This window comes from Peromyscus eremicus, chromosome 4, assembly GCF_949786415.1.
Source record: "Peromyscus eremicus chromosome 4, PerEre_H2_v1, whole genome shotgun sequence".
Classification (NCBI taxonomy): domain Eukaryota; kingdom Metazoa; phylum Chordata; class Mammalia; order Rodentia; family Cricetidae; genus Peromyscus; species Peromyscus eremicus.
The window spans coordinates 151,165,210-151,178,131 of record NC_081419.1 but is presented as its reverse complement, the minus strand read 5'-3'; the positions used below and the strand labels follow the sequence as shown (position 1 = coordinate 151,178,131).

Sequence of the window (12,922 nt, the reverse complement as noted above, 5' to 3'; positions counted from 1 at the left end):
TAAGATGCATGAATGCTTGCCTCCTTCCACAGTAGGCGTTTGCCAAAGCGAACAGCAGACCTAGGGTTCTCAATACATTTCCTTTCAGATAACAAGTCTGCAGAGTTACGATTTAATGTAGCTAGTCAGGTGGTACAGCTCCCTTGGCCTGGCATGTGGGACCTGGGTTCCTTTCTTGTTACTGAAGATTTTTTTAGGAGATGGCTCAGTGCTTAAGAGGGTTTGGTTCTCAGCACTCCTATTAGGTGACTCACGGTTTCCTTTAACTCCAGTTCATGAATGTGGTATACATATACTCAGGCAAGAAGCGGGCGGGTGGTGGTGGAGTGCACTGTTAATCCCAGGAGGTAGAGGCAGAGGCAGGTGGATCTCCCCAAGTTCAAGATCAGGACAGACAGGGCTAACATAGAAACCCTGTCTCAAAAAAAGAGCTACATAGTAAAACCTCCATCTCCCATGCTCCCCTCCCCCCAACAACTTAGTAGTCAGGTTTCTTTTTGCTGTTTGTCAAATTTTCCACATTAAAATGAAGGTGGGCCGCCATTGTGTTTTGTTGTTTTGGTTTTGGGGTGGCCAGAGGTGCGCTTCCTCTTGGCTTCCTGACAGTTCATCATTCTGCCGTCTGCTTCAGCTCACAGCTACCCCACCCTGTCCCTCCCCCTTTGTACCAGTTTTGTAAAAAGACATGTTTGGGTCAAATTTTTGCCCAGCATAACATCCATGAGCTGTGACTTATGTGTCTTGGCAGAGGAAAACCAATTTTAACTGGTTTAGGATACATAGCTGCTTATACCTAGTACATATACTTTTATTAGTCAAGGACGGGAATATGTCAGTGGTCTCAAGGCTGCCTGCCTCCTGCAGGCTTCCTCCTGCAGCCTGATACATACCCAGGGCAATCCACTGACCATGTATCTGCTCTTGAGGACCGCCTTCAATATTTGGGAACAGTTATAGCAAGCAAGGTGCTTTTTTTGCACCTACACCAATTTTCATTCATACTAGACTGGGGTGTTCATCCCAGCAAGATAGCCCAGTGAGAACCAGCCTTCGACTTCATCTGTGGTCATTGGGTCACTTTTCTGGCACATCAGATGGTACCCTGTAAGTACCTCCAAACCCTAACTAGCCTAGGTGTGCTCTAGGCCTGACTCGTACTTGCTCCTGGGTAGGCCCTGGACAGGACAGGTGATGGAGGCAACGTTTGAAGGTTTGAATGTTTATTTAGAGTTTGTATTACCCCAACAGTAGCCCCAGTGCTATGTTCTAGTCTCAGCTATGAAGTCCTACAAAAATAAACCCAAGCTTTTGCAATGTGACTTCATCAATACAGAACTAAAGCTTTGTAGCTATTTTGAAGGGGTTTTGGTTATCAAGGTGCTTATTTTCAACAAAATGCCCTGTCAGTCAAGAGGATGCATGCTTATACAGAAAATCTGACCCATTTACTCATGCAACAAATTTATGTACCCACCCTCCCTCCACCACCTTTAAAATAACACACAAGAACTATTTACAATCAAGGAAATAAGGCCAGTGACCTTAAAAAAAAAAAAAAAAGACTGGCTCATTTCAAAGTGGATGAGAACACTTAAGTGCAGCTAGAGGCCGACAAGGACAGGAAGGTAGGGCATACCACATGGGCTTATCTTAAGACTTTGACACTAAGCCTAAGTACCTGTGGAAGCTAGGCTCTCCATGACACTCAAGGGGCCCTTCCTACTTTTTTACTCATCTCTGTCAGCCTCCAACACTGAACATTACTGGTTCATTACACAACATGATCCATGAAACACGCCACCCCCCTTTCCCTGCCCTTGGCCCTCCCACCCCAATATGACTGGTTCACCCTGTGCTGGCCCTGCCTGGCTCCTGAGACTTCCCACTTTTAGCAGTTGGGGCACCAGGCCAGCAGCACCAGGGGCCAGATGGGTTGCAGAGACACATTTGGACACCACATGTGCCAAATAAAATTTGGTTCTGTTTTAAGAGTCAAAGCTGTCATTTAAAAAAAAAAAAAAAAAAAAAGTGGAGGATTGAGCCTTTGCCTATAGAAACCTTTTTGCAAAATACCAAAACCTTACAATCAGGCTGTGTGCAACCAAGAAGAAAAGGTAGGTCAAGACACCTTCAAGAGGTCACCTACAAACACTTCCCCCAAAACCAGTGGTTCTAATCAGACCACGTCCAAGTTTAGGTTGAGTCCAAAGCTAAGTAGCAGTATAAAGGCGTCCAGACTTGGTAAACAAGATCACTTCTCCAGGTGAGTGTAGCGTTTCTTTCTGTCCTTATCTTCAGAGCAGCATCTCTGTGCCTCCTCAAGACCCTGTGAGGACAGGAAGTGAGTGTGTCCAACAGATAGCTGTCACACAGCTGTCCACTCCCTCACCACCCTGGGGACCAGAAGGCAGTAGAGGTAGGAAGCCTGGCCTCCACATCCCACATGGGACACTCGGGACACTCTAGCCAGACTTGTTTCTGTGAGCAGACAGGCTCGCTCCTCAGCTTTAAGCACGGTCTAGGGTCGTTCACTCCACCACATCTTATCCCAGGATCCAGAAGGTTCCCCACTCACTTTTACTGTACCCTTACACCCGGCCAGTCCCAGCTCGGTGGGAAGTGGGGTTGCGCCGTGTTGTCCCATTGCCTCTGCCTCCTCGGAATCCACCACGTGAACTGCGGCCACGAAGGAACCTCCCAGACACTCCAAAGGTCTCAGTGTTCAGCTTCCTCTCTTCAGCCCATGTTGTCCGCCTAGAACTAAATATAAGATCCGACTAAGCTGAGCAGTGGTGGTGCACACCTTTAATCCCAGCACTCAGGAGGCAGAAGCAGGTAGATCTGAGTTCAAGGCAAGCCTGGTCTACAGACCAAGCTCCAGGACAGCCAGGGCTACACAGAGAAACCCTGTCTTGAAAAACAAAAAAAACCTGACTGTAGTGAGCGACAACTAAAGTTTCTGAAATCGGCTTCATCCTTCCAACAGCACAGAGAAGGAAGGAAGAGCTACTGCTATGCTGCTAAGAGGCAGGGGAATACTACCCTGAAACACACACCCTAATACTGCAGAGCAGGCCTATTTTGGCTCAAGACATATACCATAAATAAGTGACACAAGCGGGTGACAAAGAAGCCCTCAAAAGCCCACACAAAACACTTAGATCCCAGCCCTTCCACAGTCACCATCTTCAGCTGAGTCTCCAGCAGGCCATCTAGCTTCCATCCCATCTTCAGCCACTGTCACCATGTGACAGTACAGGTCAGCAAACTGCTCCTGACTGGCTTTTCATCCACTTAGAATATAGCCAACATCATCACCCTGCCCATTCTGATGCATAGCCATGTTCAGATCTTGGGCTGCTCCTGGAAAGTCCCTTTTCTCACTCCCACAGCTGTTGCTAAGACCTCTTAAGCTTCCATCTCTTTCTTGCTTCAATTGCTCCCCTGATAGTGTGTGTGCATGGCTCAGGCGACCCAGCTCATTTCTGTTCTTCAATGGTTGGCAGTGTGCCTAATACTCAACCCAAAGGACTCTTGGGTCTGTTTGCACACCATGCCTGCTCCGAAGACCCTACAGTCTGAGAGTGCTCATCTACAGTGCTGACACACAATCACAATCACTGACTTCCAGGACTTGAGAGGACAGGGTGCTCAACCAATTGCTTAAGTGTTTCCACGCCGGCAGGCAGATCAGGCAAGAAAGAACAGCACAAATGGAACTCTTGGAGGCAAACAGGGAGTGCAAGACCTCATCAGGCTAGGGGACAGCCAGAGGCTTCTAGCTGATAGAGGCAGACCCAGTTGGGACTCTTACCATGTAGAATATAAGCTCAAAGCTTGGACTTAAGGTTAGTACATTTTAGTCATGTACTTCTAGGACTTACAAAACAGCCATCCTTGCCACAGTGCACTTAGGCCCTTACCTTGTTTTGAGTTCAGAAGAAATGTTATCAAAGAAGGACTTGGATTTGTCATAGTAACAGTTGGGCCCCAGAAGATCTTCCTCAGCAGGAGTCTCTTCACTCTGGGTCATCACAGCCGGGTCCTTCTCTTCCCCCTTCTCAGCTCTGTCATCTACAAAGAGAAGCAGAACACAAAAGTCCAGAGACAAACACGACCCAATTGGTCTCCTGTTGGGGGTCCACCCTGCAGCTGTCCTCAGGCTCAGAGGATGGCCCAAACATTTCGTGCCAAAGAGATCCTTTCTTCTCACTGCAAGTCACAAGTTTCACAAACCCACCCCACCCCATCGTCATCTCATCTATTCCTCAGAGTTTATTCCAATTTTCACATTCATCAGGACCCCAACTCACTCCAGAGTGACGCCAGTCATCCTGTCTTAACATGCTCTAGGGACCCTCTTGAGGGATAACTTTCAAATGAATCAGACCTTTAAAATTCAGTTTCTTCTTAAATTCTTTATCAAGCTCTTCTCGGTTGAACTGGGCATTTGCACTCTCAAAATCAAAGTCACCTTCAAACTTGATGGTGTTTTCCTTAATATTAGTTGGACGGTTTTGCCCTCTGGAACGATTTCTTGTTCGCCGATTGCCTGTGTGGAGGAAAAAACAGCATGGCTGAAGTCACCAACTTTATTTCCAGCTTGAATTCAAAAGAGCTCAGACACACTGAAGAAAAGGGGCACGGTTCACTGAAGCACCACCTTAGCCCCAAGTCCCCAGCACAGGCAAGCAAAGCACAGCCTGCTACTCATGGCTATAGAACTCAAGTGGCCATGGGTGTTACCTGACCGCCTCCGTGGAGGTCTTCTGTTCTCATCATTCACCTGCCCTTGAGTGTGCACAGGTGCCGGCTGGACTACATCTAAGGTGCAAAGGGAAAAGTGAGGCAAAGCTCCACAGAAGCCAGAACCCAGCCACCAAAGCAGAGTACCACCACCACATGCAGGCCTACGGAACTGAGGCTGCCTGCCCAGAGGCCTGCTTACAAAAGCATGCGGTCTGGGATTGGGGTAATGCTTTATAGCCCAGTGCGTACTACATTGGGAACACAGAGCAAACTGCAAGAGGAAATCAGTGTTCAAGTACCGCTGGCAATCTTGCTGCTTGGCTGAGCCTGGCGACCATTGAGCTGTGTCCCCGAGGTGACCTTGCTGGGTACCAGTTTTTTAGCATTCAAGTTATCAGCAGAACTAGTCTGGACAGCCTGCTCCACCATGGGGCTCTTGCCGACTGGGGTAGATGGAAAACCAGCTCCTGAGTTTAAGAGGGAAGGAAGGTTTAGAAACAACTAAAAGGAGAAAGCTTACTATTTCTCCAGCCATTTCTCCTGGCTGGCACCTTGGGGGTAGGGCAGGGGTAACACACTGTCTAGAAAAGTCTAAACTCAGGATTTACTCTCCCAGACTGGCCCATTCCCTTTGAAGCTGGTTCAAGTGACAAAAGAAATTAAGTCACATGGAGGCACCAAAGCCAGTTCTCAAGGAGCACCAGTTCTTGAGCTCCAAGTTAAGGAACTACAATGAGAGGAAAGTCACTGTGCTACCAATGCCAATGGGTACTTCAAGTTTAACAATGAGTTTTCTAGACAAATTCTGACCAAGCCTGAAGGTGTCAGCAGTCCTGAAATGAATTCAGAATTCAAGAATTGTTACTCTGGGGAGGAGGGAACAGAGGGGGATCTGTGGTTGGTATGTAAAATGAATAAAAAATTTCTTAAAAAGAAAAAAAAAATGTTACTCTAGTCTATGCTGGAGAACCACCACCCTAGCCCAGGATCTTCTAGAAAGTATAGTAGTCAGACTCTGAAATTAAATTAAATTAAATTAAATTCTAGAACAGCTTTATGAAAAACAGGATGAGGTGATCAGGACGGACTGCAAGGAAGATTTACAACCCACAGCTTTTCAAAGAGTAAAAAGCTCTTCATAAGCAAGTATGGGCTACCAGGTGCCCAGTGTGAGGGACTATACCGACAGTACCACACAGAACACACCCCCAAAACAGGGTATCAGTGATAGTCCCAACATGAATCCTCTGAAACTGGCAAAACATAAAAGGCTAGCTAGCATAGCTGTCCAGTCTGATGTCCCCTTGACCTGTACCAGGACCAGTAACCCATGGGGAACATTAAGTCCTTAGGGACTGTGTGGAACTGGAATGAGATGTAAACAATGAGTCCTGGTCTTGGCGAAATAGAATGAAAACACTGTGGAGAAACTCCCATCATGCAGTCAGAGACGAACTCCCAAGGCAGGTATCCATAAGGTCCTCTGACAGAAACTAAGCTGGACTATATTCCCAAGCCTATCATCTCACTCAGCAAGAATGACCCCAAAGACAAATAGGAAACAGTCACACCAAAGTGGCTTGTGTGTACATTTTTAAAAAGTATTTACGTATGTGTATGGGTGTTTTTTTTTTTTAAAGATTTATTTATTTATTATGTATACAGAAGAGGGTGCTAGATCTCATTACAGATGGTTGTGAGCCACCATGTGGTTGCTGGGAATTGAACTCAGGACCTCTGGAAGAGCAGTCAGTGCTCTTAACCTCTGAGCCATCTCTCCAGCCCTGTGTATGGGTGTTTTATCTGCACGTATGTTTGTGTACCACATGCATGCCTAGTATCCTAAAAGGCCAGAAGATGGGATCAGATTCCCTAGGACTGAGGTTCTAGACGGTTGTAAACTATCATGTGGGTGCTAGGAATCAAATCCAGGTCACCTGGAAGAGCAGCCAGTGCTCTTAACCATTGAACCATCATCTATCCAGCCCCTTGTGTGCTTTTTAAAAAGCAATTTTACCCTATGGGTAGATTTATGTGAGCAATCCTAAGGACAATGAAAATATCCTCAGTCATACTCTTAATTAGAAAGGGTAATGTATGCTCTAATTCAGATGCAAAGAGGCCCTACAGGACATAATAACCCACACAAATAGACTTGTACTCTATGCCCTGACCCGGGGGAGGCCTCCTGGACTGAGATGGGTAAGATGAAGGCTAGAGCTGGCTACAAGCATGATGCCACATGTAAAACAGACATGCAGAGACATCAGCACAAGAACATCAGGAAGGTGAAGAAACCCTGTAAGTGCTGCTGTATCAGCAGAGATAGGTGGGTGGACAGCAACACTAACCAGCTGGCTCTCAAGATGGCATTGTTCATGCAGCCAAACACCTGGGGGCTGCCATGCAAGCTCCCCACTTCAAATGCCCGTACGAGAGAACTATATGTTTCATCCCACAGCAGAAATCCAGAACATGTTTAAGACCCAGAAAACCCCAGAGAAACAGCTTTTTGTCTTCCCATGCAATGGCCATAGACAGGTCAAACCGTTAACCCAGGCAGAATGAATTAAGTGCTCTGCTGACTCTAACCCTTTAAAAATGGCATTAATAAATCAGGCCACAAGCTAAACCAAACAGAAGCAGTATCCTGATCCCTGGGCCTAGCAGAACTGTTCCAGCTCCTGCCATCCTGGCTGTTTACCCCCTGGCTCTCATAGTCTACAAGACAGCATGCAGTTAGTTCTCCAAACTGCTGTTACCCTTGGAAGTGAGCTGAGGTGGCTCTGAGGACATGTCAAGCTCTGAAACAGGCTGTGGAGATGGAGAGGAACTAGGGCTGGAAGCAGCGGCTGAGGCTGGAGGGCTTATCAACTTCTCTAAAGAAGAGAAAGAGAGAAGAGCAAAGAGAAAGCACACAAATAAGTCAGGACATACTTGTCTTATGCCTAGTAAGCTTGGAAAGAGCCAAGCGACCTCTCAGATGATGTATTTTAGAGCCAGGCTGAGAAGTCACCTGCCACATCAGAACAGCAACACAAATGGCCCATAGCATTGGTCTGGAGCTTAATTAACATTCCCTGCCTCAGCTGCCTTATGCTGGAGTCTGAGCAAGGATGGATGGACAAGATGCAAACTATGTTCTTAGAAGTGGGGGAAGCACGCATGTGTACATATGCACATTCATGTAGAGACCAAAGGTCAACCTGGGGTGTAGCTTCCTTGGGTGTCATCCACTTTGTTTTTAACACAGTGTCTCCTAGTTGCCCTGAACTCACTGATTAGGTTTAACTTTTGGGCTAGTCAACCTCAGGGGTCTGGCCGTCTCTGTCTCCCCAGCACTGAGATAGTGCCCATTTCTCTATGTTCTGAACACATCTTTAAGGTCCATGTCAAAGACTGGGCTGATCTCACTCCCAACACAGAGCTATTCTATTCTAGGAGTATAAACCTCAGTAGAAACCACGTCTGAGATGGGCTCCTGCAATAGGTTTTACAGGGTATTAACAGGCTCACAGATAGACCTCATCTGCGAGAAACTACAGCTGTACCAGAACTTCTGATTTCAAGTGCATTTTGATTTATGTCACCTGGTGCAAAATCAACACTGCTGCCTCTTAATTTCAGAAAACAGTTATTAAACACTAACAAGCTGAAGCTACAATGGGTAATTTTTATCAGGAGTGGTAAGATACAACAGTCCAAGAGCTGTATGGCATGAAGAACTGTCCCACTCTCAGGGTGTATGACTCCACTATATGGTGATCACAGGCAAAGGTAGTTGAGCACACAGAATGGTCACTCACCTAGACCTAAGGAAGCGGCATACTGCTGGCTGAGCAGGGAGCTGGCTGCCAGCTGGCCATACGGTGGCATCCCTCTGAAGGGGCTGTAAGGCACATGCGGCTGGAAGGGCGAGGCGGAGGCAGAGCCCAGGGAGGACTGAACAATGAGACACACAGGTAAGAGCACTGCAACATCCTATTACCCTTCAAGTAAGTCTCCACATACAGCCCTTTCTTAGACAGAAAAAGGTGCCAGGTCTGTCCTCTGCACTCCTGATATAGTAGGCAGTTCTGGGCAGTTTCCAGTGTTGTCAAAGATGCATGAACTTCTTAAAACTTAAAACAGCTTGCCTCTGCCAACAGCAGTCTGGCCTTTTTACATGAGGTATTGCCACCTTTAGTTGGAGAAAGGCTCCCTTGAAGAGATGTGGGGCCAGGAACTATTTATGCATCTCCAAACATGTCCATCCCCTCCCCTCCTCCCTCTCCCCATCCAAGAATCCAGGACCATGCCTGCTTATTTGAGGACTCGCCTATTCCCACACACACCCCCACTTTGACTCCCTTTCAGACCCTAAATACCTATTCACCAAGCTTTTCAGAAATCTGACTTGGGTTCTTCCAAGTGCCACAGAAGTCATCCCTGCCTGCTCCCACCCTTCTAAGTATAGCTTCATCTCAGAACCTGGAGCAGTCTCAACTGGAAAAGCCAACTTAGGTCTAAATTTACAGACAATAAAAATCTAGATGCCCCTTCCCCTAATAATCCTGTGGAATAACCTACTAGGCAGTCAGGCTTAGCTTAAGACTTTCAAATTTAGTGTCCTACAACAATGGAATATAACAGCAGAAGACTATTAAGACAATGAACCAACCCTGTCATCCCCGAAGCACCTGATGCCACTCACACTACTGCCACTCTGGGCTTGACTGTTATGTTCCAAGCACTCCAGGACCAGGCAAGACCACCAGCAGCAGTAGCACATCATACACAGCAAGCTACAGGTCTCTTTCTCTACTGGCCTTGCCATACAGAACATACTACCCAGTACAGTACATGCTGCATGAGTTAACACCTTCTCTAGGAACAGAAACCATCTAGATCAAAACCAGGCCAGTGTTCATTAGAGGGCAATTCCTCAAGTTGAACACTCTGGACAAACAGATGACACCAAATTCCATGTGGAAACCAAGTTTATTAACCATACCCACACACATACCTGAACAATAGCAGGATCCTGAGGGAGTGTGTGCTGAGCTTTTGGAGGTTCACACACAGTAATATCTTTGATATCACTTCCCCGGAAAATGATGTACTCATAAATTTCCTCTCTTGGGGGAGCAGGCCTATCTGTGGGACGGTCTTCAGTACCAAAGGACCTCACTTAGGGGTTGAAAAAAAGAAGGGTTAAGTTGTAGTCCTGTGCCAAGACCATCTGATCAAGCTTCTGACACTACAGCATCCTCTCTGACACAGCACTCTATTTACAATTAACAGCTACTTAAATCTCCCCATTTCCAGCTGACAATATCTTTAAGGCACCATGTCGCAAAGAATGCAAGGGACAGCAGTTCAGGAAGATGATACGAAAAATGTCACAAAATCCCAAGCCTCACAAAGCCCCCTGCACAAACCCACTAATGTGCAGAGCTCTCTGCAGATAAGGCTGGCTTTGCAGAACCTCCCTCCTCACATCTGACTGCAGATGGAACCCAACAGTTTCATTCCTCAACCCTCATCACAGGCTGCAGCTGAGGCGATTTTCCCAGGCAAGCACGAAAAGCTCCCTAGCCCTGTACACACAACAGGCCTGGGCTGTTGCAGAAACAAAGGGAAGGAGTCCTGGAACTCAGCCCCCCCCCCGCCCCCAACACTAGCTTCTCTGTCCATAAGGAAATTCTGGACCTAAGGGACCCTCCACGGGATCTAGGAAGGCTAGCACACCTCTCTTTGACAGGACTCAGGGGCTGATCTGGAGTCTGGTGGCAGGATTTAAGCAGCAAACTCCTAATTGTGGACTACCCTGGGCCTGTTTCTCCAACTGGGGATCTCATGTCAAAAGCGGTGCAGCACGGGGAGTTCAAGTGAATAAAAAACCCTGAACACTGAGCTCTCCCCCGCAGCGCCAAAGTCTGGGTCCGAGAGCCAGCCTTCAAACGGAAGGTACTGCTAGGGTTTGGGAGAATAGTCCAGGACTGCAGCACGCTGGTTTCAGACCGGTCTGCACTTTTCAATCTGCACCCTCGGGGGTCTAACACACACCCCGGGCAGGCTGCTGCGCTCGCGCTTCTGAGGAGCAGTAAGAAAACGAGCGCCCCATTTTACGCGGAGAATGGAGACAAAGAAGCTCTGGGGTCTGACGCTGCCGGGACTAGCGCGCACCGGCTCTAGACTGCTCCCATCACAAACCAACAACCAACCCCTCAAGTCGACAGGGTCGGAAGAGTTCAGGGCAGGGCAGTCGCAGCTCAATCGACGCCCTAGCCCGGCTAGAGGCTGCAAGCGGACGCCGTGGGCCGTAGCTGCGGAGGGGCTCCAGGAGAGCGCGCAGGACCCGTGACCCTCGCCTGGGCGCGCGCCTGGCCCCGCAGGGACGTATCGCAGGTAGGGAGGCCCGCGGCTTCAAAGCCGCCCCGCCCCGCCCCCCGACACCTGCAGGACCACGGCCCGCTCCTCCCCTAGCCCCCGCCGAAGCTGGGAACACCATTGTGCGGGCAGGCGCGGGGCGGCGGAGCTGTTGGGGCGGCGGTTGGGCGCGCGGCGGCCGCAGGCCGCTACCTTTGGCGAGCGCCACGGTGGAATTGTCGGTGTCGATGGTGTAGAGAATGCCCTCGTAGCGGATCTGCGCCTTGGAGATGAGGCTGATCTTGCTGCCCAGATACGGGGTGCCGGACGAGCCGCTCATGGCGGCGGCCGGGGCGCGCCAGGCGCGGGGAACCAGCGCCGAGCCCCGCCCGCTCCGCCGCCGCGCGGTCGCCTGGCCGCCCACTCCTGCGCAGCCCTGCGCCGCCGCCGCCGCCGCCGCCGAGGCGCCTCCAGCCGCGCCTAGGGACCTGCGGGCCGCGAGCGAGCCGGAGAGGGAGCGGAGCGAGGCGCGTAGCCTGAGTCTGAGGGGAGCGGGGGAGGAGTGCCGCCGCAGCCACATCCGGGGCCTCCCGCCACCACGCGCCGCCCCCGCACGCTCGTAGCCTATTGGTTCGTCGCTCCCGGCTCCCTTTAAATATGGCCGCGCCGCCGGCAGTGGGCGGGTCTGCGCCTGCGCAGCTCGGAACTGACGGCTCGGGACCAGCCTCTCGGGTTCTACACAGCCGGTTCCCAGAGGGCCCCGCGCACGGCTTAGGGGCGTGAGACCGAGCGGGCGGGGCGGAGCGCGCGTGCGCGGGGCGGGCGGGCAGCCGCTGTTTGCAAACTCGGGGGCGGATCTGGGGCTGGTCCTGGAGGAGCGCCAGGCTCCTCCCGCTGCGCGTGCCGGCGTCGCCCTTAGGGCGCCGGTGTTAATAGGCTGAAGGCTTGTGGCTTCGTTCCCTGTTAGTGGGAGACCGACCCCGACGGCCAACGCTGGGCAAGGAGCGTCCTGAGTTAAACTCGGGCCCGAGGCCCAGGAACCGGCCGGCAGGCGCAGCTCAGTACTGCAGCGCTTCCGGCGGGGCGGCCCCTAAATAGAACATGCAGGGGATGCCGGGGAGAGCCCTGCCCCTCCTCCCAAGCCTGCGGCGCTGACGTCCTTAAAATAAGCCCTGGCTGGCTTGGGCTGTCCCCGCCAGCCTAGGCCACCAGCAGGAGGCCTGCCCGCGTCCTCTGACTGCACCCAAAGCCCTGTGCTCAGCCATGAAGTTGGGGGAATCCTCCTAAATCCTTCCCTGTGCTTGCCATGCTGGCTCCGCGCCAGGCATGATTGGTAATTTTATGTATGTGAGCGCATGTTTATTTATAGTTAGTCTCTACCGTCAGATTAGGGTCCAATATTGGGTACTGTGGAAAATTTGGTAGGTGGCGACCAGCATTTTGTAAAAGTGAAATGGAATGAAAGAGGCGATAATGGAACGTCTCATAGAGTGAAACAATTTCTCTTAAATGTGAGACATAAAATGTACTTTTTATTGTGCTGACACCAACTTACCACCATGCCAAGTGGATGCCAGGAATAGTTTTGAACATTTAAATTTTTCTCTTATTTGGTGTGTGTGTACATTTGTCACAACGTGTGGAGTTCAGAGGACAACTGGAATTAGTTCTCTGCTTCTACCATATGGGTCCTGGAAATGGGAACTCAGGTGGCCACACTTAACATCAAGTGCCTTTACCCACTGAGCCATCTTGCTGGTCCTAGTTTTTTCCTTTAGATTTAGTTTTGACAGGGGCCCTACTCTTAGCTTAGGTTGGCCTG

General features: G+C 49.9%; 1 protein-coding gene across 4 annotated transcripts; it reads right to left on the bottom strand.

Annotated features, from left to right (window-relative positions):
• Nucleotides 1-2,043: 2,043 nt before the first annotated feature.
• On the bottom strand, nt 2,044-11,495 carry Lsm14b (LSM family member 14B). Of its 4 annotated transcripts, XM_059262060.1 has the most exons (10): nt 11,314-11,495; nt 9,755-9,918; nt 8,556-8,691; nt 7,512-7,628; nt 5,049-5,216; nt 4,747-4,824; nt 4,391-4,552; nt 3,924-4,074; nt 2,576-2,760; nt 2,044-2,326 (listed from the first exon to the last, which is right to left on the bottom strand). In XM_059262060.1, the coding sequence occupies exons 1-9, from the start codon at nt 11,438-11,440 to the stop codon at nt 2,589-2,591; spliced, it is 1,275 nt and encodes a 424-aa protein (XP_059118043.1). In that variant the 5' UTR covers nt 11,441-11,495; the 3' UTR covers nt 2,044-2,326; nt 2,576-2,588. The 4 variants fall into 4 exon arrangements, with proteins under 4 accessions (XP_059118043.1, XP_059118044.1, XP_059118045.1 ...); XM_059262061.1 differs by lacking the exon at nt 4,747-4,824; XM_059262062.1 differs by lacking the exon at nt 7,512-7,628.
• Nucleotides 11,496-12,922: the final 1,427 nt, after the last annotated feature.

Excerpts from the sequence above, each read along its gene's own strand:
- Lsm14b (XM_059262060.1), bottom strand. The coding sequence starts at position 11,440 with ATGAGCGGCTCGTCCGGCACCCCGTATCTGGGCAGCAAGATCAGCCTC. Across the intron at positions 7,629-8,555 it reads TGCCGCTTCCTTAGGTCTAG|AGAAGTTGATAAGCCCTCCA; the intron begins GTGAGTGACCAT and ends TCTCTTCTTTAG. Across the intron at positions 5,217-7,511 it reads ACCTCAGCTCACTTCCAAGG|GAGCTGGTTTTCCATCTACC; the intron begins GTAACAGCAGTT and ends TCTTAAACTCAG.